The sequence below is a fragment of the Tamandua tetradactyla genome, chromosome 14, assembly GCF_023851605.1.
Source record: "Tamandua tetradactyla isolate mTamTet1 chromosome 14, mTamTet1.pri, whole genome shotgun sequence".
NCBI lineage: Eukaryota > Metazoa > Chordata > Mammalia > Pilosa > Myrmecophagidae > Tamandua > Tamandua tetradactyla.
Window position 1 is genome coordinate 89,264,294 of NC_135340.1, and position 27,038 is coordinate 89,291,331.

Sequence of the window (27,038 nt, forward strand, 5' to 3'; positions counted from 1 at the left end):
CTAAGCTTCAATTGTGGAATTAATTCACAAATTCTGACTACTAAAAATAGGCTGCAGCTCAGCTGAACCTGGTCAAAGTGAAGGTTGATGATTTTTGCCCTGGCACCGAGGGGGCAGAACTGATGGAAAAAGAAACAGTGTTTTTAGAGGGATAGCACATAATATTTGAAAGGGTCTGGGCCCTGAAGGAAAGGAGGGGGCACATAGGATCTCAAAGTACACAAAGCAACATACCAACTTACGCTCTTGATTGGCAAACCTGAGGAATGGGGGTCCTGCTCTGAGAAGGATTTTTCTCTTTCTTTTTTTGTGGCTGTGTTTCTACAGTTTGACTGCCTTTGCATACAGCAGCATGGCTTCACAAGCTCACTGCTCCAGGCTGGGCAGAAACAAGCTTGTCTGACAGCTTGTGTGGAGCCTGTGCCTTCCCCAGGAGAGGGGTGGGGCCCAGCTCAGGTGGATTCCCTCCCTCAAGGAATTCAGACCCTAGGGATTGGAAATTTGAAGCAATTAAAGCCAGCCTACAACCTCTTCTCTGTCTCCACCACACCCCAACAGGGAGAGTCTGCCAAAGTTAAAGGTACCACATCACGTTATGATGATAAGGTGACAAGCCGACAAGCACCACATACTGGGCAGGATAAGAAAAACAGAGTCCAGAGACTTCACAGGAAAGTCTTTCAACCTGTGGGGTCTCACCCTCAGGGAAAACTGATACAGGTGATGCTTTCCACCTGACAGAAGGCCAGTTTGGTCTGGGAAAATCTGGCTGGGGTCTATAATACCTAAGAAGACCCTCCTAAGGGTGGGGGGAAAAAGGCACCATACAGGCAGGGCAAGAAACAAGAAAACAAGAACTGAAAAATTCTGCTCTGTTAAACAAAACCTAAGCTAATGGTCCAGAATAAGCTGAACTGAATGTCAAAGAACAGATAGACAACAAAGTCATCCAGCAAGAAAATCCTAGGTAAAACAAGTGAAAACAAGTTCCAGAATAAACTAAATAACATAATTAAATGCCTAGACGCCAGCAAAAAATAATGAATCACACCAAGAAAACTGAAGATATGGCCCAGTCAAAGGAACAAACCAACAATTCAAATGAGATACAGGAGTTGAAACAATTAACTGAGACTGTTTGAACAGACATGGAAAACCTCATCAAAAATCAAATCAATGAATTGAGGAAGGATATAAAGGAGGCAAGGAATGAACAAAAAGAAGAAATCGAAAGTCTGAAAAAACAAATCACACAACTTCTGGGAATGAAAGGCACAGTAGAAGAGATAAAAAAAATAAAAATAAAAAAAAACAATGGAAACCTACAATGTCCGATTTCAAGAGGCAGAAGATAGGATTAGTGAACTGGAGGGTGGAACACCTGAAATCTGACAAGCAAAAGAAAATATAGGGAAAAGAATGGAAAAATACGAGCAGGGAATAAGGGAACTGAATGACAACATGAAGCACAGGGATATACATGTTATGGGTATCCCAGAAGGAGAAGTGAAGGGAAAAAGAGGAGAAAAATTAATGGAGTAAATTATCACTGAAAATTTCCCAACTTTTATGAAAGACTTAAAATTACAGATCCAAGAAGTGCAGCATACCCCAATCAGAATACATCCAAATAGACGTATTCCAAGACACTTACTAATCAAAATGTCAGACATCAAAGAGAAAGAGAGAATCTTGAAAGCACTAAAAGAAAAGCAATCCATCACATACAAGGGAAGCCCAATAAGACTATATGTAGATTTCTCAGCAGAAACCATGGAGGAGAGAAGACAGTGGGATGATATATTTAAATTACTAAAAGAGAAAAACCACCAGCCAAGAATTCTATATCCAGCAAAATTGCCCTTCAAAAATGTGGGAGAAATTAAAACATTTTCAGGCAAAAATTCACTGAGAGAATTTGTGACCAAGAGACTGGATCTGCAAGAAATACTAAAGGGAGCACTAGAGGCAGATACGAAAAGACAGGAGAGAGAGGTGTGGAGGAGAGTACAGAAATGAAGACTATCAGTAAAGGTAAAAAGAAGAAAAATTAGATATGACATATATTAGATATGACAAATGGTCAAAAGGCACATGAAAAGATGCTCAACTTCCTGGCTATTAGGAAAATGCAAATCAAAACCACAATGAGATATCATCTCACACCCACCAGAATGGCCATTATCAATAAAATAGAAAACAAGTGCTGGAGAGGATGTGGAGAAAGAGGCACACTTATCCACTGTTGGTGGGAATGTCAAATGTACAACCGCTGTGGAAGGCAGTTTGACAGTTCCTCAGGAAGCTAAATATAGAATTGCCATATGACCTGGCAACACCATTGTTAGGTATCTACTCAGAGGACATGAGGGCAAGGACACAAACGGACATTTGCATATCAATGTTTATAGCAGCATTATTTACAATTGACAAGAGATGGAAACAGCCAAAATGTCCATCAACAGATGAGTGGTTAAACACACTGCATATATACATATGATGGAATATTGTACAGCTGTAAGACAGAATGAAGTTATGAAGTATGCAACAACATGGATGGACTTTAAGGATATTATGCTGAGTGAGATTAGCCAGAAAGGAAAGGACAAATACTGTGTGGTCTCACTGATATGAACTGACATTAGCGAATAAATTTGGAGAATTTCATTGGTTACAGAGACCATCAGGAGATAGAAATAGGGTAAGATAATGGGTAATTAGAGTTGAAGGGATACAGATTATGCAACAGAACTGACTGTAAAAACTCAGAAATGAATAGCACAATATTACCTAACAGTAATACAATTATGTTAAAACACTGTATGAAGCTGAATGTGAGAATGATAGAGGGAGGAGGGCTGGAGGCACAAATGAAATCAGATAGAAAGATGGACAATAAAGACTGAGATGATATAATCTAGGAATGCCTAGAGTGTATAATGATAGTGACTAAATGTACAAATTTTAAAAATGTTTTTGCATGAGGAAGAACAAAGGAATGTCATTACTGCAGGGTGCTAAAAATAGATGGTAATTAATATTTTAAAATTTCAACTTATGTGTGAGACTAAAGCAAAAAATATTTATTTGGTACAAAATTTATATTTTGACTAGTGCATTTCCTAATATAACTTATGTAGACAGCTTAATTGAACAGCGTAAGTACATGGAACCTTAGGTAGGACATGAGATTTTGTTGGTTTGTCCAGAGTGATGCCCCGATAAATCCCAGAGTGATTTGAACAGTGAATAAAAAAGTACTTGCAAAGTCTCCTTTAGGGAATGGTGAGAAAGGGGGAAAATTCAACTTCCCCAAGTTGAATTCTTGATATTCTCACAAGCAGTATGGACAATGAAAGCTATAGGCTGAGCCCCCAGTCTTGGGGTTTGTTCATATGAAACTTAACCCCACAAAGGATAGGTCAAGCTTACTTGAAATTTGGCCTAAGAGTCACCCCCAAGAGAACCTCTTTTGTTGCTCAGATGTGGCCTCTCTCTCCAGCCATCACAACAAGCAAACTCACCACTCTCCCTCTGTCTACGTGGGACATGACTCCCAGGGGTGTGGACCTTCCTGGCAACATAGGACAGAAATCCTAGAATAAGCTGAGACTCAGCATCAAGGGATTGAGAAAAACTCTAGAATGAGCTGAGACTCAGCATCAAGGGATTGAGAAAAACTCTAGAATGAGCTGAGACTCAGCATCAAGGGATTCAGAAAACCTTCTCGACCAAAAGGGGGAAGAGTGAAATGAGACAAAGGGTCAGTGGCTGAGCGATTCCGAACAGAGTAGAGAGGTTATCCTGGACATTATTCTTACGCATTAAGTAGATATCACCTTGTTAATCAAGATGCAATGGAGAGGCTGGAGGGAACTGCCTGAAAATGTAGAGCTGTGTTCCAGTAGCCATGTTTCTTGAAGATGACTGTATACTGATATACCTTTCACAATGTGACTGTGTGATTGTGAAAACCTTGTGTCTGATGCTCCTTTTATCTACCTCGTCAACAGATGAGAGGAACATATGGAATAAAAATAAATAATAGGGGGAACAAATGTTAAAATAAATTTAATTTGAAATGCTAGTGATCAAAGAAAGGGAGGGGTAACGGGTATGGTATGTATAAATTTTTTTCCTGGTTTTATTTCTTTTTTTGAATAGATGCAAATGTTCCAAGAAATGATCAGGATGATGAACATGCAATTATGTGATGATATTGTGAATTACTGATTATATATATAGAATGGAATGATCAAAATTGGAATGTTTGCATTTGGTGTTTTTTTGCTATTTAAAAAATAAAATAAAATAATTTTTTTAAAAAAGTATTTGCTAGGTCCCTTTTGGGGAATGGTGAGAAAGGGGGAGAATTCAACCTCCCCAAGTTGAATTTTTGATATTCTCACAAGCAGTGGGGTCAACTGAAGCAATAGGCTGAGTCTCCAGTCTCGGGGGTTGTTCATCTGAAACTTAACCCCACAAAGCATAGGTCAAGGCTACTTAAAATTAGACCTAAGAGTCACTCCCAAGATCCTCTTTCTCTTAGCCAACACAACAGGCAAACTCACTGCCCTCCCCCTGTCTACATGGGACATGACTCCCAGGGGTGTGGATCTTCCTGGCAAAGTGGGACAGAAATCCTAGAATGAGCTGGGACTAACCATTAAGGGATTAAGAAACACTTCTCGACCAAAAGGGGAAGAGTAAAATGAGACAAAATAAAGTATCAATGGCTGAGAGATTCCAGAGTCGAGAGGTTATCCTGGAGGTTATTCTTATGCATTAAATAGATATCACCTTGTTAGCCAAGATGTAATGGAGAGGCTGGAGGGAAGTGCCTAAAAATGTAGAGCTATGTTCCAGTAGCCATGTTTCTTGAAGGTGACTGTAAAATTATGTAGCTTTCACAATGTGACTCTGTGATTGTGAAAACCTTGTGTCTGATGCTCCTTTTATCTACCTTATAAATAGACGAGTAAAACATACGGAATAAAAATAAATAATAGCAGGAACAAATGTTAAAATAAACTTAGATTGAAATGCTAATGATCAATGAAAGGGGGGGTAAGGGGTAAGGTATGTATGAATTTTCTTCTGTTGTCTTTTTATTTCTCTTTCTGAATTGATGCAAATGTTCTAAGAAATGATCATGATGATGAATACGCAACTATGTGATGATATTGTGAATTACTGAATACATATGCAGAACGGAATGATCAAAAGTTAAGAATGTTTGTTGTTATATATTTTTTTAAATTACAAAATTTAAAAAAAAACGTGAAGTGCTGGTACATAATACAATGTAGATGAACTTTGAAACTATTATGCTCAGCGAAATAAGCCAGATGCAAAAGGACAAACATTGTATGATTATATAAACATGCAATATCTAGAACAAGTAAACTTACAGAGACAGAAAGTATATTAGCGATTACCAGGAGTTGGGAGAAAGGGAGTAGGGGGAGTCACTGCTTTACAGACACAGAGTTTCTGTTTGGGGTGATGGAAAAGTCTTGGTGATACATAGAAAAGATGGTAGCCTAGCATTATCAATATGATTAATGCCACTAAATTATACTTAAAAATGGTTAAAATAGCAAATTTTATGTTATAAACATGTTACCCCAACCTTGCAAACAAAAAACAAAAACCTGTGGGCCACAGTACTAGGAAATGAAGTTTCCTAACTCGAGTGCCTGGTTGGACGGCCCACGCACCTCTCGGGGTAGATTCTGGCCTACACTGGCTCCACTCCCGTCCCATGCTCCTTGGTGCTCACCGTCTGGCGGGAGAAGCTGGTGCCAGTGCCCGCTGCCCAGGCTCACACTCATGCACAAGACCGGGAAAGGCCACAGCTGGCAACTACTTACTCACGTTGCAGGAAGGCATAGGACAAGAAGCACAGAATGTCAGGGGCCAAGCTCCAGCCAGCCAGCCACAAGGAGAGGAGACCACCCATGGGAGGGGTGCTCTGACTCGGAAGCCCCAAGCCCCAACAGGAACTGCAGGGCTGGGGGCCTGGCTCAATGGGCTGCTGTGATGACAGGGCTTCTCCAGCACCCCACTGGATCAGGTGTGCACGGCTCACTCACCTCCTCCCGTGCAGGTCACTTGTAGCTGGTAACACAGCTGCTGCTGATGTTCCAACTCTATCGGGATTTTAGAGACACAGAGACTGAATTCGGATGCTAACCCCAGGGCATGTTTCTGCAAAGGCGAGAAAGGGTTTGGGGTCCCTTTTACTCACACGAATGCAGAAACAAATGCTCAAGGTGGTTGTGTCCTTGCTGAACAACCAACTAGGGACAGAATCAGTGCTTCGTCTATGCAGGGCCTGGTGCTTAGGAGAGACTCAGCATGACTTGGAAAGATGGTAGTTTATTCAAGTGTATTTATCCCTCTCACTGGGCTGGCCTTCCTGCTGCTCCTGGAAAACCAGCTCGTCCTGACTGGGCACTTCTGTACAACACCAGTTCCCTTGGCCTGGAAGATTCTCTCCCAAGCAGCCTCCTCCCCGGAAAGGCCTTCTCGAACTGCACCAGGCAACGCCCCCCACTCCCTCTCCTTCCTACTCCCCTGCTTGTTTCTCCGCACACCCTATAGCTTGGCCTTGTTTCTGGCCAACTACCTGCCCTGTGTGAGAATGTCAGCACCATACCTGGTGCATAAATGCAATATTATCATAACTGTACTACTAAGTAAAGGCCACAGTTTACGTTAGGGTTCACTCCTGTGTTGTACAGTTCTATGGCTTTTTTTTTCTCCTGGTAACTTATACATAACTTAAAATTTCTTATTTTCCCCACTTTCAAATACACAATTCCTTGCTGTTAATTATATTCACAAAGTTATGCTTCCTTCACCACCATCCATTGCCAAAGCTTTTCCATCACCCCAAACAGAAACTCTACCAATTAAGCATTAACTCTCCATTCCCTATTCCCTCTTCGCCTGGTAACCTGTATTCTAGATTCTAAACCTTTGCATTTGCTTATTCTAATTACTTCAAATCAATGCGATTATAAATGATTTGTCCTTTTGTGTCTAGCTTTTTTCACTCAATGTGATGGCTTCCAGGATATGGCACACGAGGCCTTCATTCCTTTTTTCTGCTGAAAGACCTTCCATTGCACTGGATAGGCTACATTTTGTTTATTTATTCATAAGCTGATGGACACTTGGGCTGCTTCCATCTTTTGGCTACTGTCGCTATTTTAAGATGCACAGTAACATTGGGAATTTTCTTCCTGCAGCCATGGTATCTGTCTTTAGGGGTTTTTGTCAGGTCTACAGATCCATCAGACTTTTCATAAAGCCCTGATTGCTGCTGTCAGGTTTGCTGCATTCACTCCCCCACCTGCTGTTCATCCTTCATTCTCCTTGTTCCCCGGACACTGATCCCTTTGTCTGCCCAGCCCTCCAGTTTGCAGGACACCATCCTCCCGCCTCCTCCATCCTGCGTTTCCATGGCAGCAGCCATGCTCACTCAACACGACGTCCCCCTCCTCCACCACTGCTGATTCAGGGGCACCTCCATCGGCTCTGCCCCCACCAGGGAATCTGGGTTGGGGAAAACAGAGGCAAGCCTTAGGCCAGCAACTTCTTTGAACTTGGGAGGCAGAGACAGCCTGTTTGTGACAAGAGAAAACTGAAATAGTTGTGGAGAGAGGTTTGAGCAAGAGAACGAAGATGTCCCAGGATTCCTCTAGTTGTAGTGCTGGGTACATGCTGCAGCCCGGATCCATTCAGCCCCTGGGCTCCAAGTCACCTCCTGACCAGGAAAGCTACATACAAAGACGTCCTAATACAAGATGCTTTCCATATTAGGTTCTTAAATCTGCCTTTACTGTCAGGCTTAAGAAATCATTATCCCTCCAGATAACGAATACCCAACCATATTATATTAGCCCTTCTACAATTAGGAGCTTTGATTTTACTTTTCAATTCATAACTAATTGGTGCTTAATCATTAAATGACTGATCCATTTGAAATATATTCATATTATAGAGGGAATGAATCTCAATTTATTTGGGGTGAGCCAAAGTAATTAGTTATTTCCAACATCATTTATTAAACAAACCTCTCCTCTCAAGAGTGTTGAGAACTCTAACTCAGAGATTAAGGGCATCTGTGTATGTATGTGGTAGTTATACTTTAGCCCACTGAGCTCGCACACCTGTGCTCCCCCATTTTAATCGATGCAGCCATGTAAGTGTTTAAACAGATGACAGAACCAATACCTCACCTGATGCTTCTTTTCCTCTCTCCCTTTTTTATTTATTTATTTTAGTGTAACCAGACTAGAAATGGACTTAGTTCATGTGCTAAAATTTTATTGGAAGTGTCTACTTCATTAAGTCATTGTGGGAAAGAGAGATGATACACGCATACTCCCCAGGACGTAGTCAGGCTCCAAAACTGTGAGCTATGACTCTTGTGCTTCCTGGTGTGGCCCCAGCCCACTCTCCAGCTTGTGCCTGCCTTCCCAGAGCCTGTGCTTTCAGAGAGTCCATGTGGCTGACAGCAAACCTGCACACTGTGCATGGGACACGTGCTCCCCACCTGGGGGGCCGCCCTACCTTGCCCAACCCTCTTCTAAGGGAACCTAGGCAAGGCCGTGGATGAACTGGTGACTGATGGTGCTTAGGTCCATGGTAGCCTTGGCTTGTGGGATTGATGGTTTGGATTTTCCTTCAGAATGATGTTTTGACAGTATGGAATATTATTCAGGCCTAACATCAACACCAAAAGAAGACCACTGAGGGCTATTTTGAGCACTAGATTTTCCATCCAAAAACAAATGACAGCACAGCAGGTAGAGGGAGCTAAATGCAGTCTGGTATCCCTGACACATCAAGGGAGAGGCGTGGAGGCCAGGCGTGGGTGGGTGAGCCAGGCTGAGGAGTGCAGCTTTTAATTCTGCAGTCACAGGGACTTGCTCAAGAATCTAAGCTGCACAGCACCTGGAGGATTTGCATTTTGGGTGGAAGTTTGGCTACAAAGCAAAGAATGGATCTAAAGAAGGAGTTGACAAACTATAGCCTGCAGGCCAAAGCTGGCCTGGCACCTGGTTTTGTGAATCAAGTTTTATTGGAACACAGCCATGCCCATTTGTTTCTGTATTTCCTATGGGTCCTTTGCACTTACAAGGGCAGAGGTAAACTGCTGCCACAGAGACCATATGGCTCACTAAGGCTACAACTACTTACTGTCTGGCTCTTCCTAGAAAATGGATCCAGCTCTCAAACGGCAGGGGAGAATTATCAAGGGGCTGAACCAAAACAACAGCAGCAGCAAAAGAGTTGAGAAACATTTCAGAGGTAAACCTGGAAGCCAGATGAAGGCATGAGGAAAAAGGCTTTGGGGCTGATGTCCCAGTGCCTGACTCATGTCAATAGGTGGGACCAGAACTGAGATCAGAGATCCAGAAAAAGGAGTACGTCTCCATGGGACAGAGGTGGCAGAGACTGCAGGACCTTGGCACAGACTAACAGAATGAGCTAATAAAACTGTGATGTCTACTACCAGAGAGAAGAGAGACCCAAGGTCAGATACCTGGGAACACAGTGGTAAGGAGTAAGCACAGGAAAAGCGGCCCCTAAAGGCAAATGAGGAAACCACGGGAACAGAAAAGGCCTTGTGAATGTCAGAGGCAGCCGCAAGGCCTTGCAGGAGGAGGGCTGCCCACCCCAAAGGAGGCCCCACTTGCCTCCCGAATTTTCTCCTTCGCTCAATACCCTTTTCTTCTTATCACTTAATGTGCCTGCACAAGCAAAAACAGTGCTCAGAGAAAAAGATCAGATGTACTAACCTGTTTCAGCTCTCAATCCCAGGCCTTTAGCTTTTAATCTTGAGTGAATAAATTCTTCTTTTTCCTAAAAGAAGACAACTATCATGATCTCTTCTTTCCATGTCTCTTTAGTTAGAACACTGCCCAGTGTTATGGCAAAGTTGGGATGTGGACTTTCTGAGAAATGGCCCATCTCAAAGCCCATTTTAAACCATGTGAATTTGGTTAAAAGTTTCATGCTTGAAATAGGACTTGAAAATGAGGTGCTCAATAAATTTTGGGAGGCTGTGTTTGCTTGTAAATCCATAGAATAAGATAAGTAGACTCCACATGATTTAGCCCACCCACATGGACAAACACTAAAATTAGGTGCTTTTCTTCTAGCTGGAATGGAATATTTATACTTTTTCCTCATATACCTTATTTTAATTATGAGTATACTGTTAAGAACTTTGAATTCTTAGGACAACACATCCTTTAAACCCATATTTTTATAAATATAAATACACACAAATAAAATGAACTCTGTGGGTGAAACAGGCAGTCCTAATTCTGACTCTGCTTTTAATTTTACAATTGAGGATGCCAGGTAACTTCCTTGAAAGTTTCAAGGTCTGTGATTCTACGAATGACCAATATATCTTACATATAGCTACAAGTAACTTTCAAAAATTGTATGTATATCCACTGTGCGCAACACACACACACACAGGCACGTGCAGGCAAAGCAAATACTAAAGATTCAGCACCCCCATGTGGCCAACTGTATTATTTCACACTCTAATCTAAAATCTAAACTTACCTTACTAAAGGTCAAATTCTGGTTTGCCCAGAATTGTTGATTCCATTCTTGTGTTTCTCGTCTTAATTCTCTCAGCTTTTGTTCCAATGGTGATTCATTTTCAGGGATGTGAAACTGAACAGGTCGAAGATTTGAATATTTATCTGGGGGTCCTATCCAATCATGGCTAGAGTTTTTGGGAGGGCAGAATCTTGAGACCTTTAACAAAATGCATGGGATTAACGCATACAACTAAATGAATCACAGTATAAAATACTCTAGATTTCTTAAAATCCCTATTATCATATCCCTATTAAGACTATATGCCCAGGGAATGTCCAAATTCTAAAGAAATATAAGTATTATTAATAATAACATTATATTGAACATATTCAACAAATGGTCCTGGAACAATTTCACATCCTAGTGCAAAAAAAAACCAAAAAAAACAAAACACAACCCACATCTCATACCATATTATAACAATTAAATCAAAATGGATTAAAAACCTAAATGTAAACTGTAAAACTCTAAAAAGAAAACCGTGCAACCTTAGATTAGGCAAAGATTAACTAGACACAATACCCAAAGCAAGATCTAAAAAATAAAAAATAGATAAACTGGACTTTACCAAAGTTAAATTAAAGAATTTCTGCTCTTAGGGGGGCACCACGTGCAGGAGGTGGTGGATCCACGGTGAAGATTCTGGCGAAAGGGATCATGTGGAAGATGGCCTATGTGTTCCCGTGCAGCGCCAGCTGCTGTGAGGACAGCCAGGCATCCATGCAGCAGGTGCAAAAGTGCACTGAGCGCTGCCAGCGCCTCTGGCGCAGGCCAAGCCCTGGTGACCACTGAGCTGTAAAAGTCCCAGGACCGCCTGACCAGGTGCACCAAGCATTGCAGCGACAAAGCCAAAGACTCGATGGATGCAGGGAGCAAGGAGCTTCAGATGAAGCGGCAACTGGAGGGCTGTGACTAAGTGTGTGAATGGCCACATGAACCTCGCCCCATCCATGACCAAGAAAAAGGAGGAGTCTCTGTCATCCACGGGGAAATCAGGGTCATTGCTAGCGCTGTGAGCAATGAGGCAGGAATCTTTACAAAAGAGGACTGGGATTTGGGTCTTTTCAGTGAAGCTTATGAATGAAGAAATTAAGGATGGCAGCAAGGTTAAGGAATATGTCACCTGGCTCCTTTATATACTTCATAAAAACGAAATGGAAAAAAACGTGCTAAAATACGGATCTGAGATAGCACAGGAATTTTTTGCTTGTGTGTTTCGTTTTTTGCATGGACAGGCACTGGGAATTGAACCCAGGTCTCCAGCATGGCAGGTGAGAACTCTGCCTGCTAAGCCACTGTGGCCCACCCAGCAGTGTTTTTTAAAGCCTAAATTACATGTGGCCCATGCTTCTCTTGTCACAAAAGCCTCACCGAGTCTCCAGCATACCCAGTTCTTGGTACACGGCTACCAACAGGATGGCAGTTTTCTCCAACTTGCTGTTTGAGGAGGGCTATTTCTGATTGTTGCCAACCTCTGTTTGACCAGAAGTATTATCACACCATTTTCCATTGTAAAACAAAATCCATGAGGTCACTAATTTAGAAGGGGAAACAAAGGTTTATGGGTCTTTGATATACTTGATTTTGTTTTATACACAAGGGCCTGAAATTGTTTAAGAAGTGGAGTAGTGAGAAAAGGTAGTTTCTTTTTAATCAAACCAAAACAACGTACAAAGGTGAACATTCTTTTTTTTATTTATTAATTAAAAAAATAAGAAACAAAATAAAACATACATAATCAGTCATTCACAATATCATCACCTAGTTGCATATTCATCATTTCTTAGAACACTTGCATTAATTCAGAAAAAGAAACAAAAAGACAATAGAAAAAGAAATGAAACGAACACCGGAAAGAAAAAAAAAAGATTATACCTATCATACCCCTTATCCCTTGCCTTCATTGATCACTAGCATTTCAAACTAAATTTATTTTAACATTTCTTCCCCCTATTATTTATTTTTATTCCATATGTTCTACTCGTCTGTTGACAAGGTAGATAAAAGGAGCATCAGACACAAGGTTTTCACAATCACGCAGTCACATTGTTACAGCTGTATCATTATTCAGTCATCATCAAGAGACATGGCTACTGGAACACAGCTCTACATTCTCAGGCAGGTCCCTCCAGCCTCTCCATTACATCTTGAATAGCAAGATGATATTTACTTGATGCATAAGAATAACCTTCAGGATAACCTCTTGGCTCTGTTTGGAATCTCTCAGCCATTGACACTTCGTCTCATTTCCCTCTTCCCTCTTTTGGTCGAGAAGGTTTTCTCAATATCTTGATGCTAAGTCTCAGCTCATTCTAGGGTTTTCCTCAATCCCTTGATGCTGAGTCTCCACTCATTCCAAGATCTCTGTCCCACATTGCCAGGAAGGTCCACACCCCTGGTAGTCATGTCCCACGTAGAGAGGGGTAGGGTGGTGAGACTGCTCGTTGTGTTGGCTGGAGAGAGGGGCCACATCTGAGCAACAAAAGAGGCTCTCTTGGGGTTGACTCTTAGGCCTAAATTTTAAGTAGACTTGACCTATCCTTTGCGGGGTTAAGTTTCATATGAACAAGCCCCAAGACTGGGGGGCTCAGCCTATAGCTTTGGTTGTCCACACTGTTTGTGAGAATATCAAGAATTCAACTTGGGAAGTTGAATTTCTCCCCATTCTCACCACTCCCCGAAGGGGGCTTTGCAGATACTTTTCCACTCACTGATCAAATCACTCTGGGATTCATTAGGGCATCACTCTGGACAAACCAACAAAATCTCATGTCCTACCTGACGCTGCACTTCTTGGATCTGTAATTTTAGGTCTTTCATAAGAGTTGGGAAATTTTCATTGATAATATCTTCCATTAGTTTTTCTCCTCCTTTTCCCTTCTCTTCTCTTTCCAGGACCCCCACAAGACATATATTTGTGCGCTTCATATTATCATTCAATTCCCTGAGTCCCTGCTCATATTTTTCCATTTTTTCCCCTATAGTTTCTGTATCTTGTCGGATTTCAGATGTTCCGTCCTCCAGTTCACTAATCCTAACCTCTGTCTCTTGAAATCTACCATTGTAGGTTTCCATTGTTTTTTTCATCTCTTCTACTATATCTTTCATCCCCATAAGTTCTGTGATTTGTCTTTTTTAGACTTTCCATTTCTTCTTTTTGTTAATTCCTTGCCTTCTTCATATCCTCCCTCAATTCACTGATTTGGTTTTTGATGAGGTTTTCCATGTCTGTTCATATATTCTGAATTAGTTGTTTCAGCTCTTCTATCTCATTTGAACTATTGGTTTGTTCCTTTGACTGGGCCATATCTTCAATTTTCCTGGTGTGATTTGTTATTTTTTGCTGGTGTCTAGACATTTAATTACCTTAATTAGTTTATTCTGGTGATTGCTTTCACTTCTCTTACCTAGGGTTTTCTTGCTAGATGAATTTGTTGTCTATCTGTTCTTTGACCTTCAGTTCAGCTTTTTCTGGACCTCTAGCTTAGGTTTTGTTTAACAGAGGATAATTTTTCAGTTCTTGTTTTCTTGTTTCTCGCCCTGCTTGTATGGTGCCTTTTCCCTCCCCACCCTTAGGAGGGTCTACATAGGTATTATAGACTCCAGCCGGGTTTTCCCGGACTAAACTGGCCCCCTATCAGGGGCAAGGAGTCACCTGCATCAGTTTTCCCTGACGGTGAGACCCAGAAGGTTAAAAGACTTTCCTGTGAAGTCTCTGGGCTCTGTTTTTCTTATCCTGCCCAGTATGTGGCACGTCTGCCTGCGGGTCGCACCAGCAAAAGATGTTGTGGCACTTTTAACTTTGGAAGATTCTCCCTGCTGGGGGCATGGTGGAGACGGAGGAGAGGTTATAGGCTGGTTTTAATGGCTTCAAATTGCCAAGCCCTGGGGTCTGAATTCCTTGAGGGAGGGATTCCACCTGCGTTGGGCTTCACCCCTCTCCTGGGGAAGTCACAGGTGGGGGACAGCCCTGAAAGCAGCCCATTTCCGCCTATGCCTGGGGCAGTTGCAGCCTGAGAAGTCCTGCTGCTGAATCCAGAGGCTGCCAAGTCTCCATAGAGACACAGCCACTAAAGCCTCCGTTTCCTCCCCTTTCCTCTTTTTCCGTGAGCCCAATGAGCGACCTCTGCCTTGACCAGGTTTAGAGTCTCTTTCCTTTCCCTCTGGGAAGTCGCCTGTGGGGGAGGGGTGCCGGCCGCTGGCCGCCGCAGCTTGGGGAACTCACAGTTTTGGGGGGGGCTTGCAGCCAGTCCAGCTGGTCCCAACTGGGGTACGCTGTGTGTCCAGTCACTGACGTGGCTCCAAGAGCTGTTCGGTACTGTTTCTGGTTATTTAGTAGTTGTTCTGGAGGACAAACTAAAACGCGCACATTGCTGAGCCGCCATCTTGGCTCCTCCCTCCAAAGGTGAACATTCTTAATATACAAATGTTCCATGCATGTTGTACAATCAATGGCTCACAATATCATCACATAGTAGTATATTCATCACCATGATCATTTTTTAGAACATTTGCATCACTCCAGAAAAAGAAATAAAAAGAAAAAAAACCCTCATACATATCATACCCCTTACCTCTTCCTCTCATTGACCACTAGTATTTCCCTCTACCCAATATATTTTAGCCTTTGCTCCCCCTATTTTTTTCTATACCCCTTACCACTCCCTTTCATTGTTCACTAGTATATCAATCTACTCATTTTAACATTTATTCCCTTTATTATTTATTTCTAATCCATATGTTTTACTCATCTGTCAATATCGTGGATAAAAGGAGCATCAGACACAAGGTTTTCATACAGTCACATTGAGAAAGCTGTATTATTATACATTCATCTTCAAGAAACATGGCTACTGGAATACAGCTTTACAGCTTCAGGCACTTCCCTCTAGCCTCTCTAATACACCTTAAACTAAAAAGGGGTTATTTATAAAATGTGTAAGAATAACCTCCAGGATAACCTCCTCGCTCTGTTTGAAATCTCTCAGCCACTGACACTTTATTTTGTCTCATTTCTCTCTTCCCCCTTTTGGTCTACAAGGTCTTCTCAATCCCTTGATGCTGAGTCCCAGCTCCTTCTAGGATTTCTGTCCCACATTGCCAGGGAGTTTTACACCCCTGGGAGTCATGTCCCACGTAGAAAGGGGGAGGGCAGTGAGTTTGCTTGCTGTGTTGGCTGACAGAGAGAGGCTACATCTGAGCAATAAAAGAGGTTCTCGTCAGGTGACAGGCCTAGTTTTTTTTTTTTTTCTTTAGGCCTAATTTTAAGTACGTTTAGTCTATCCTATGTGGGGATAAGTTTCATATAAACAAAACCCAAGATCGAGTGCTCGGCCTATTCATTTGGTTGTCTCCACTGCCAGCAGGTATATCAGGAATTCTCCAAATGGGGAAGTTGAATTTTCCCCCTTTCTCGCCATTCCCCCAAGGGGACTTTGCAAACACTTCTTATTCACTGATAAATCAATCATCTATTTTTTCTTCTGGTTTCATTTGTGTCCCCAGCCCTCCCTCTATCATTCTCACATTCAGCTTCATTCTGTATACTAACATTATTGTGCTACAATTAAGGTAGTATTGTACTATCCATTTCTGAATTTACAATCAGTCCTGTTGAACAATCTGTATCCCTTCAGCTTCAATTACCCCAAATCTACCCTATTTCTATCTCCTGATGGTCTCTGTTCTTAACTGAAATTCCCCAAGTTCATTCATTAATGTCAGTTCATATCAGTGAGACCATACAGTATTTGTCCTTTTGTTTCTGGCTAATCTCACTCAGCATAGTGTCCCCAAAGTCATCCACTTTGTTACATGCTTCATGACTTTCTGTCTTAAAGTTGCATAATATTCCATCATATGTATATACCACAGCTTGTTTAGTTACTCGTCTGTTGACATTTGGGCTGTTTCCATCTCTTGGCAATTGTAAATAATGCTGCTATAAACGTTGCTGTGAAAATGTTCATTTGTGCCCTTGCCCTCATGTCCTCTGAATAGATACCTAGCAATGGTATTGCTGGATCATATGGCAATTCTATATTTAGCTTCCCGAGGAACCACCAAACTGCCTTCCACAGTGGTTGTACCATTTTAACATTCCCACCAACAGTGGTTAAGTGTGCCTCTTTCTCCACATCTCTCCAGCACTTGTTGTTTTCATTTTATTGATAATGGCCATTCTGGTAGGTGTGAGATGACATCTCATTGTGGTTTTGATTTGCATTTCCCTAATAGCCACAGAAGTTAAGTATCTTTTCATGTGACTTTTAGTCATTTGTATTTCCTCTTCTGAGAAGTGTCTGTTCATGTCTTTTGCCCATTTTGTAATTTGGTTGTTTGTCTTTTTGTTGCTGAGTTGAACAATATCTTTATATATTCTGGATACTAGACCTCTATCTGATAAATTGTTTCCAAATATTGTCTCCCATTGTGTAGGCTGTCTTTTTGCTTTCTTGACAAAGTTCTTTGATGCACAAAAGTGTTTAATTTTGAGGAGTTCCCATTTATCTCTTTCTTCAATGCTTGTGCTTTGAGTGTAAAATCTAGGAAACTGCCTCCTATTATAAGATTTATATGATATTTCCCTACATTTTCTTCTAAAAGTTTTATGGTCTTATATCTAATGTTTAGGTCTTTGCTCCATTTTGAGTTAATTTTTGAATAGGGTGTGAGATGTGGATCCTCAAGAAAGGGTACTTTGAAGGGCTCCTAGTAGATATTCTTAACTGTCATGAAGATGTACATGTGTTTTTCTTGAAATTCTCACACGTATCTTTCAGCCTGGAGTCCACGCAAAAACAAGAGAGGTGATGTGACGTGACACAGGGTTTAGGAAGCAGAGCTTCTCTTTCACTGACTGTCATGATGGCCCCTGAGACTGTCTTACAGAAAGCAAAAGCATAGTCTTCTAGTGACACTGTCCCTTTGAAGGGAAAGGGAGTTTTAATAGGATATATACCAAATATAGCAATGAACAGAGAAAGAGGATCTGTTGGCTGCTTAAGAGTGTAGTAAATCTGGATTTGGAAAGACCTGGTTTTTGACAGAACAGAATGAAATGAAAGCCTAAGCCGAACATTGCCTGCTTAGCCCCCTAAAATAATGGAGCCCTCTTTAGACAATCCCCTGGCAGCAATAAAGGGAGACAAAGGAACTCAGGGGCTTGCGTGAGCTGTGACTCCCTTAGAGCAATGAGGGGCAGCCCCATTACCAACTGGCTGCTGCAAGACTGTATATATTTTCCTAGTGGTTTGGTTTAAGATTTAATTCCTTCCCCACCTCCCCACCCCCAAAATTCTGATCTTCAAAAGACACTGTTAATAAAATGAGGAGACAAGCAACAGACTGGAAGAAAACATATGCAAAGCTGATAAAGACCCTTTTCCTGGATATATAAAGAACTTCCAAAACTCAACAATAAGAAAACAACGTAAAAAAGACAAAATATTTGAATAGAATGTCACCAAAGATGACATATACAGATGGCAAATAAACACATCAAAACAGGGTCAATGTCCTCAGTTACTAGTGAAATGCAGAGGAAAACCATGATGAGGGTGGGGTGGGGTGGGTATGTGGGTGTCAGCTCCACCATGTCAAGGTTTCCTCAAGGTCATGCTGAGGCGGACCTATGGCCGCCCTATAAAGCACTCAGAGTTCCTGAAAGCTCCCCTTTCACAGTAGAAGTTAAAGTTCCTGCAGCCAACAAGGACAGTGAAGACCCACGACAGGACAGGAATAAGCCCTGCCCAGATACTGGAAATGTTTCCTTCAAGCATGGTTTGCAGCTTCCAGCGACCCCTGGAGACCATGCTGGACAGGGTTTGTGTATGCCATCTGGAGCACACCAGTGTCTTTCTTAACAAATACTGTATTTGCATGTGAAATATGCAAAATTGAAACCAAGCTATATAAAATACTGACAAGGCCAGGAGTCAGTGACTTAATGACAGACGACCATGGCCTTTTGTGCCAGTTTGAATCAGTTGTGGATCCCAGAAAAGCATGTCCTTTAATCCTCATTCAGTATTGCTGGGTGGGAGTTTTTTAATTATCCATGGAGATGTGACCAACCCAATTATGGGTGGTAACTTTTGATTAGATGGTTTCCATGGAGATGTGTCTCCACCCATTCAAGGTGGGGTTGCTTACTGGAGCCCTTCATGAGGGAACCATTTTGGAAAAAGCTTTAGAGCCCACACAGCCAGAGACCTTTGGAGATGAAGGAGACTGCCCTTGGGGAGCTTCATGAAACAAGAAGCCTGGAGAGAAAGCTAGCAGACATCGCCATGTTCACCATGTGCCTTTCCAGCTGAGAAAGAAAGAAACCCTGAAGGTTATTGGTCTTCTTAAACCAAGGTTTCTTTCCCTGGATGCTTTAAATTGGACATTTCTATAGCATTGCCTTACTTTGGACATTTTCATGGCCTTAGAACTGTAAATGTGCAACTTAAAAAATTCCCCTTTTTAAAGGCGTTCCATTTCTGGTATATCATATTCCAGCAGCTTGCAAACCAGAACACCTCTGGTCATGTGAAAGGTGCTGTAGCAGGAGGCCACATGGCCACCACCTTCTGCTGCTGCATTTCAGTGGCAATGTTAGTTCAGCTAGTATCAGTGGATTATCCCACTGTGTTTTATAACTGGGGATGTGTCTGATAATTCCTTCTGAAAACATTCGGAAAATTAGGAATGTTTATAAAATCGTTAAAAAAAAAACCACAATGAGATACTACACAGCTATGAGAACCGCTAAATTTTTAAAAATTCCGATATCAAGTACTGTCAAGGATGTAAAATAACTAAACTCTTATAGACTGTAGATGCAAATTCAAAATGCTACTGCCACTTTGGAAAAACAGCTGGCAGTCTGTAGTGTATATGCTAACATACAACCTGCAATCCCACTCCTAGGTAATTATTCACATGAATGAATGCCTATGTTTACACAGAAGCCTGTATGTGAATGTCTAAAAGTAGTTTTATTCATAATCACCAAACTCTGGGAACAAGCTAGTGGTCCTTTGACAGGTGATTGGATAGACAAAGTACGACACATTGATACAATGGCCTAGGACTCAACAAGAGAGAACTTCATGCAGCACAGGTGAACAGTGAATGTATTATGCAAGTGAAGAAGCCAGGCTCAAAAGGGAGTGCTCTGCATGCTTCCATTTATAGACATTTTGGAAAATACAGGTGCTGGGGGCAGAGGGAGGAGCTGGCCACAAAGGAATTTTGGGGGTGGTGGAAATGTTCTATACATTGATTTTGGTGGCAGTTTATGTTATCGAGAGTAAATTTTACTATATGTAAATTGTGTATCAATAAACCCAATATTAAAAAAAAAAGATCAGCAGAATATTCAAAAGAGCTTTCCATTTATTAAAACATCAATGTAACTAAAATCATGGGGAAAAATACCAAACAACTTGGAAATCTCTTACATCAAATTTAAAAAAAGGTAAGGCCTATTGAACATGAATTCCATCTTCAATAGTGGCTCAGTAACTGATCCATCCTGCAAGCCTGTCTCCATAAAATAATTAGAACTCTACTCAGCAATAGAAAGGACACATGCACAATCTGGACAAATCTCAAAAACAGCAAATAGAGTGAAGAACACACTGAAGGATTTAACTTATATGAAATTCTTGAAAAGTAACCAGATCAGTGGTTATCTGGGGTGCAAAATGGGAGGATTTACTATGAAAAGGCATTAAGAAACTTTTTGGAGTGATGATCTTATCGGCGTAGTGATTGCACAGATTTACACATTTCTCAAACTCATCAAACTGTACATTTAAAATGTGTGTTCATTTTAACTAAATTATACCTCAATAAGTACAATAAAAGAATGGCAACTCTTACAAAGACCAAAAGAATACTATATCGAGCATAATATATAAAAAATTTATTTGGTCTTATATGAAATACCCAGAATAAGCAAATTCATAGGCAGAAAGCTAAATAGTGGTCCCAAGGGGTGGAGGACAGGGGAATGGGGAGTTATTGCTTAATGGGTACAAGTTTCTACTTGGGATGACGAAAATAGTGGAAATGGCAAAACACTGTCAGTGTTCTTGGTATCACAGAATTGTACACTTAAAAATGGTTAAAATAATTTTGTTATATATAATTCACCAAAATACATTTTTTAAAATGAGGTCACCTGGAGTCTGGAGTAGGACGGGCCCTTAAGTCAGTCTGAGTGGTATCTTATAAAAGGGGAAAATTGGACACAAACAGAGGGGAGAATAACACAGGACCCAAGGCCAGGAGAGACAGGAAACACTTTCCCCTGTAGAGGCCAGATAGCCCCCGGCCTGGAAGATGCCTTCAGTTTGGCTATCCAGCCTCCAGAAATGTGAGGCTATAAATTTCATTTTAAAAGAAAAAACAATTTTCTTTGGCATTTAGAAGGCACTTCACTGATATTTCAGAACTCTATCATTGAAACAGCAATTTCCAAGGAACTAATAATAGAGATGCGCGGTTAGTAAAACTTAAGATAAAACAGCTTTTCAGCTGACATGGCTGCTTACCGATTATTTAATATGAAAAACTAGTAATAACACAATAATTTTACAAATCTGATCAAGTTAAACAAATGTTAGCTATCAAGGAAGATGTATTCAAGGCAGCATGGGAGAGAGTGGGTTGCCGTGCGAAGAAGGAAGAGTTCAGAAGAAGTTTTAACAGCGTTAGCTTTATACACGCTCCTAAGCCCCCCTGTCCCTAGTTTGGGTGTGTTGGTCATTTAGGTGCCAGGACCCAATCCTCAACAATTATGCGAGAGAACCAAGTATAGACTAAGAAGGAAAACCAAGTGGTTGCAGGTCAGTCACATTTACAAAATGCAGCTATGGTAATACCAGCTTCCAATGTCGGCCACTAACTGCTAGGGGCATGGACCAAGCAGCCAAAAACCTGGAAGGCAGGAAACTGCTGAATGCAGAATCATCCACCTGCACCTCATTTTCTTCCTTCCAGGGTGCTCTAATGAATCTTAGATGCTTCACCTTTCCCAAATCTTCCAAATTCCCAAGCATTCTAAATATAGGTAGACTTTAAAACATGATCGTGTTAGAAGCTTGGTGTAACAGCTTAGCATGAATACTCATTTCAGAAAACACATAACAATTTCAGACAGTTACATAAGCTCTGCGATCACTTCAGCAGGTCAAGTTATGCAAACTATACAAGAATATTTATTTTGTTCTATGTGCAAAAAAGCTTTTCCTTACACCTGACCACAGGAGGTGCCCAAGCTCTTTCTTCAGGACAATACTTGTACGAGTAATATTTTATTTTAAAACTACGTGTTATAATCATCTCATTAGCACTATAATGCTTATCATTAAGAAACTATTTTGAGTCTTACATAAGAACATAAGAAAAGTTGAAAAATACATTCTGATTTTCTCAGATTTTAAAAAGGTTCCTAGAAAAGTATCTCAACAAAAAGACGTTCAAATTGTTAAAGAATCTTGAGAAATTAGGTAAAAGGAGTTGTAGCACTTTGGCAGAAAAAAAATTTACTGAAAAATGCTCAAACACTGAAAAGAATAAACTGTACAGCACTGAGTTAAAGATATAGTGACAATTATTATCATATAAAATCCAACCAGCAGAATGCTCACCTTCCATGCAGGAGACCCAGGTTCAACTTCCAGACCATGCACCACCACCACTACCCCTTCCCCCCAAAATATTCAACCGACATTTATGGGGCAGTCGTGAAGCCTAATATTCTGGTGGGATCTGTCCAGCTTCCTGGGGGGCTGTGAGCCCTATGTGTAGGCCAAGAGGCCCCTTATCAGATACATGGTTTCTAATTATTTTCTCCCATTCTGTAGGTTATCTTCTCACTTTCTTGATAATGTCCTTGGCAAAAGTTTTGAATTTTGATGAAGTCTATTTTATCTGTTCTCTTTTGTTGTTCATGCTTTTGGTGGAAAATCTAAAAAATTCATTGTCTACTACAAAGTCCTGAAGATATTTCCCCATGTTTTCTTCTAAGACTTGTATAGTATTAGTGCTTATATTTAGGTTGTTGATCCACTTTGAATTAATTTTTTTTATATAATGAGAGGTGGACTACTTGAATGTGGATTTCCCGGTGTCCCAACACCATTTGGTGAAGAGACTCTTCTTTGCATTGAATGGATTTGGCATCCTTGTTGAAAGTCAAATGGCCATAGATAAGTAGATTTAACTCTTGGCATTTCAGTTTTAGTCTACTGATCTATATGTCTATCATTATGACAATACCATACTATTTTAATTACTGTAATTTTGTAGTTAAGTTTTGAAATCAGAAAATGTGAGTCCTCCAATCTTGAACATCTTCAAGAATGCTTTGGTTATTTGGAGTCCCTTGCAATTCCATATGAATTTGAGGATGAGCTTTTCCATTTCTGCAAAAAAAGGCTGCTGGAAATTTGGTAGGGATCGCTTTGAACTTGTGGATCACTTTAGGCAGTTGTAACATCATAATATTAAGTCTTCCAGTTACTGAACACAGATGTTTTTCCATTTATTTAGGTAATCCCTAATTTATTTCAGCAATGTTTCATGGTTTTCAGTTTACAAGTCTTTCACCTCCTTGATTAAATTTATCCCTAGATATTTCATTCTTTGAGATGCTATTGTAAATGGAATTATCTTGATTTCCTTTTCAGACAGTTCATTTGTTGTGTCTAGAAAACCAACTGACTTGTGTGTATTTATTTTGCATCCTGCAACTTTGCTGAATTTATCAGTTTTGTAGATTTCTTGGGGTTTTCTATATATATAGGATAAAATAGGGATAATTTGACTTTTTCCTTTTGCTAATATGATGTCTTTTCTTTCTCTTCCGTGATTATTCTGGCTGGAACTTCCAGCACAATGTTGAATAACAGTGGTGACAGTGGGCATCCTTGTCTTCTTCCTGATCTTAGAGGGAAAGCTTTCAGTCTTTCACCATTGAGTATATTTTCTCTGGGTTTTTCATAAATGCCCTTTATTATGTTGAGAATATTCCCTTCTATTCCTATTTTTCTGAGTTTTTTCTCATTAAAGGATGTTGGATTTTGTCCAATGCTTTTTCTGCATCAATTGAGATGATCATGGTCCCCCTTCACACACACACACTTCATTCTGTCAGTGTTTTGTAGTTTATTGATTTTCTTACATTGAGCCATCCTTGCATTCCTGGAATAAATCCCACTTGGTCATAGTGTATAATTCTTTCAATTTACATCTGGATTTGTTTTGCCAGTATTTTCTTGAGGATTTTTACATCCATATTCATAAGGAATACTGGTCTGTACGTCCATTTTCCCATGCTGTCTTTACCTAGCTTTTTTATCAGTGTAATTGCTTTCATTTCCTAGGCTGCTTAAAGCAAATACCATGAAATGGTCCCACTTGAAAATAGGGATTTATTCACTTACAATTAAAGTCTAGGAAAATGTCCAAATCAAGGTGATGCCTTCCTCCTGAAGACCAGCTGTCAGCAATCCTTGGCTCCTCTGCCACATGGCAAGGCACATGGAAGTTATCTATTAGTCTCTCCCTTCTCTTCCAGGCTTCATTGCCTTCAGCATCTTGCTTCTGTGGCTCCCTCCCTCTCTCTCTTCATTCCATTTATCAAGTACTCCATCAGGAAGAAGACCCATCATGAGTGAGGGTCTTTAGCTACACCTTAGCTAAAATAGCCCCAACCAAACGTCCTACTTAAAATTGGTTCACATCCATGAAAATGGATCAGCTTTAAGAACATGATTTTCTGGGGCATGTACAGTTCCAAACCACCAGAGTAATACTGGCCTCATAGAGTTAGGAAATAACCCCTCCTCTTCTATTTTCTGGAAAAATTTGAGATGACTTGCTGTTAAGTCTTCTTTGCTTGGTAGAATTCAGCAGTGAAACCATCCAATCCTAGACTTTTCTTTATTGGGAGGTTTTTAATTACTGATTCAATTTTTTTATTGTTATAGATATGCCTCCTGAGATTTTCTATTTCTTCTTCTTGCATCAAAGCAGGAAATTTGTATGTATCAAGGAATTTGTCCATTTTGTCCAGGTTTTCTAATTTTACTGACATATAACTGTTCATAGTACTCTCTTGCAATCCTTTTAATTTCTGTAAGGTTGGTAGCAATTAATGTCCCCACTTTCATTCCTGATTTTATTTATTTATGTCCTCTCTTTTTCTTAGTCAGTTTGGCTAAGGTTTGTTGATTTTATTGATCTTATTTTAAAAAAAAATCTTTTGATTGTGTTGACTCTCTGTTTTCCTATTCTCTATTTTATCGATCTTTGCTCTAATCGTTACAATTTCATTCTTTCTACTAATTTTGGATTTAGTTTCTTCTTCCTGTTTTAGTTTCTTTTGGTGTTAATTTACGTTATTGATTTGTGATCTTTCTTTTTTACTCTAGGCATGCAGCAGAGATATGAATTTCCCTCTGAGCACCAACTTTGCTGTATCCCATAAGTTTCAGAATGTTGTTTTTGTTGTCATTCATATCAAGATATTTCCTAATTGCCCTTGTTGATTTCCTTCTTAACCCACTGGTTGTTTAATAGTGCAGTCTTTAGGGCAGGCCACGGTGGCTCAGCAGGCAAAAATGCTTGCCTGCCATGCCAGAGGACCCTGGTTTGATTCCCGGTGCCTGCCCATGTAAAAAAAAAAAAAGAAAATTAAAAAAAAAAAATAGTGTAGTCTTTAATTTCAACATAGTTGTAAATTTTCCAGTTTTCCTTCTGTTACTGATTTCTAGCTTTATTTCTTTGTGGTCCAAGAAGATTCTGGGCATGATTTTAGTATTGTCAAATGAACTAAAAATTTTCTTTATAGCCTAACATATGGTCTATCCTAGAAAATGATGACAAGAATGTTTACCCTGCCATTGTTGGGTAGAATGTCCTATATATGCCCATTAGGTATAATCTGTTAACAGCATTGTACAAATCCTCTATTTCATTGTTGATTTTATGTTTAGAACTTCTATCAATTGTTGAAATAATATTTCAACTATTATCATTAAGTGACATAGTTCTCCTTACAACTCAGTCATTTTTTGCTCCATATATTTTTGGGTTCTGTTTGACATGCATATATGTTTATAACTTTTATTTTGCCTGACAATTACACAGCCATTCTGGCTCACTTTTCTCTCTTGTATTTTATTTTTATTTTACTGGCTCACTTTAAAGAAATTTCTTTTGACATATCTTCACACATCACAGAGTCCACCCAAAGTATACAATCAATGGTTCACAATATCATTACAGCTGTGTATTCATCACCATGATCATTTTTAGAACACTTGCATCACTGCAAAAGAAATTTAAAAAGAAAACCCCCATACATCCCATACCCCTTACCTCTCCCTTTCACTGACCACTAGTATTGCACTCAAACCAATACATTTTTTTATCCGTTATATTCCCCCATTGTTTATTTGTTTTTTTTTGTCCTTATTCTTTTACTCATCTGTCCATACCATAGATAAAGGGAACGTCAGTCACAAGGTTTTCATAATCACATGGTCACACTGTAAAAACTATATAGTTAAACAATCACGTTTAAAAATCAAGGCTTCTGGAATACAGTTTAGCAGTTTTAGGTATTTTCTTCTCGCTATTTTTTAGTACACTAAAAACTAAAAAGGGAAATCTACATAATACATATGAATAGCCTCCAGAATATCCCCTCAACTCTATTTCAACTCTCTCAGCCACTGAAACTTTATTTTTGTCTCATTCCTCTCTTCCCCCTTTTGGTCAAGAAGTTTCCCAATCCCATGATGCCAGATCCTGACTCATCCCAAGAGTCATGTCCCATGTTGCCAGGGAGATTTACACCCCTGGGAGTCATGTCCCATGTACGGGGAAGGGCAGTGAGTTCACCTACCGAGTTGGCTTAGAGAGAGTCCACATCTGAGCAACAAAAGAGGCTCTCTACAGGTGACTCTTATGCATAATTATAAGTAGCCTTAGCTTCTCCTTTGGAAGAGAAGTTTCATAGGGGCGAGTCCCAAGATCAAGGGCTTGGCTTATTAAGTTGGTTGTCCCAGTGCTTGTTGAGAATATCAGGAATTCCCCAGGTACTGGCTCGCTTTTGAGTATTGCTTGCATTAAATATCTTTTTCTACCCTTTTACTTTCACCTCTTTGCGTCTTTGTACCTTAAGTGAGTTGTTTGTAGACAGCATATAGATCATGCTTTTTCATCCAATCTGCCAACTCTCTGCCTTTTAACAGCAAAGTTTAATCCTTTGAAATTTAAAGTAATAACTGAGGATTTACTTCTGTCATTTAACCATTGGTTTTCTGTATATCTTCCGGTTTTCTTCTTCAATTACTGCATTACTGCCTTTCTTTTATTGTTTTTTGTGGTGTGCC

General features: G+C 40.2%; 1 protein-coding gene and 1 pseudogene across 1 annotated transcript in view; one reads left to right on the plus strand and one right to left on the minus strand.

The window, feature by feature from the left end:
- The window catches only part of COA8 (cytochrome c oxidase assembly factor 8), a 56,706-nt gene that overhangs the window by 12,035 nt on the left and 17,633 nt on the right, over positions 1-27,038 (minus strand). Inside the window, exons 2-3 of the mRNA XM_077128442.1 lie at positions 10,597-10,794; positions 9,816-9,879 (exon numbers count right to left, since the gene is read on the minus strand). Coding sequence (XP_076984557.1) covers positions 9,816-9,879; positions 10,597-10,794 — 262 coding nt within the window. The remainder of the gene's footprint in view (positions 1-9,815; positions 9,880-10,596; positions 10,795-27,038) is intronic.
- Positions 11,296-11,654, plus strand: LOC143656558 (protein FAM136A pseudogene; annotated as a pseudogene).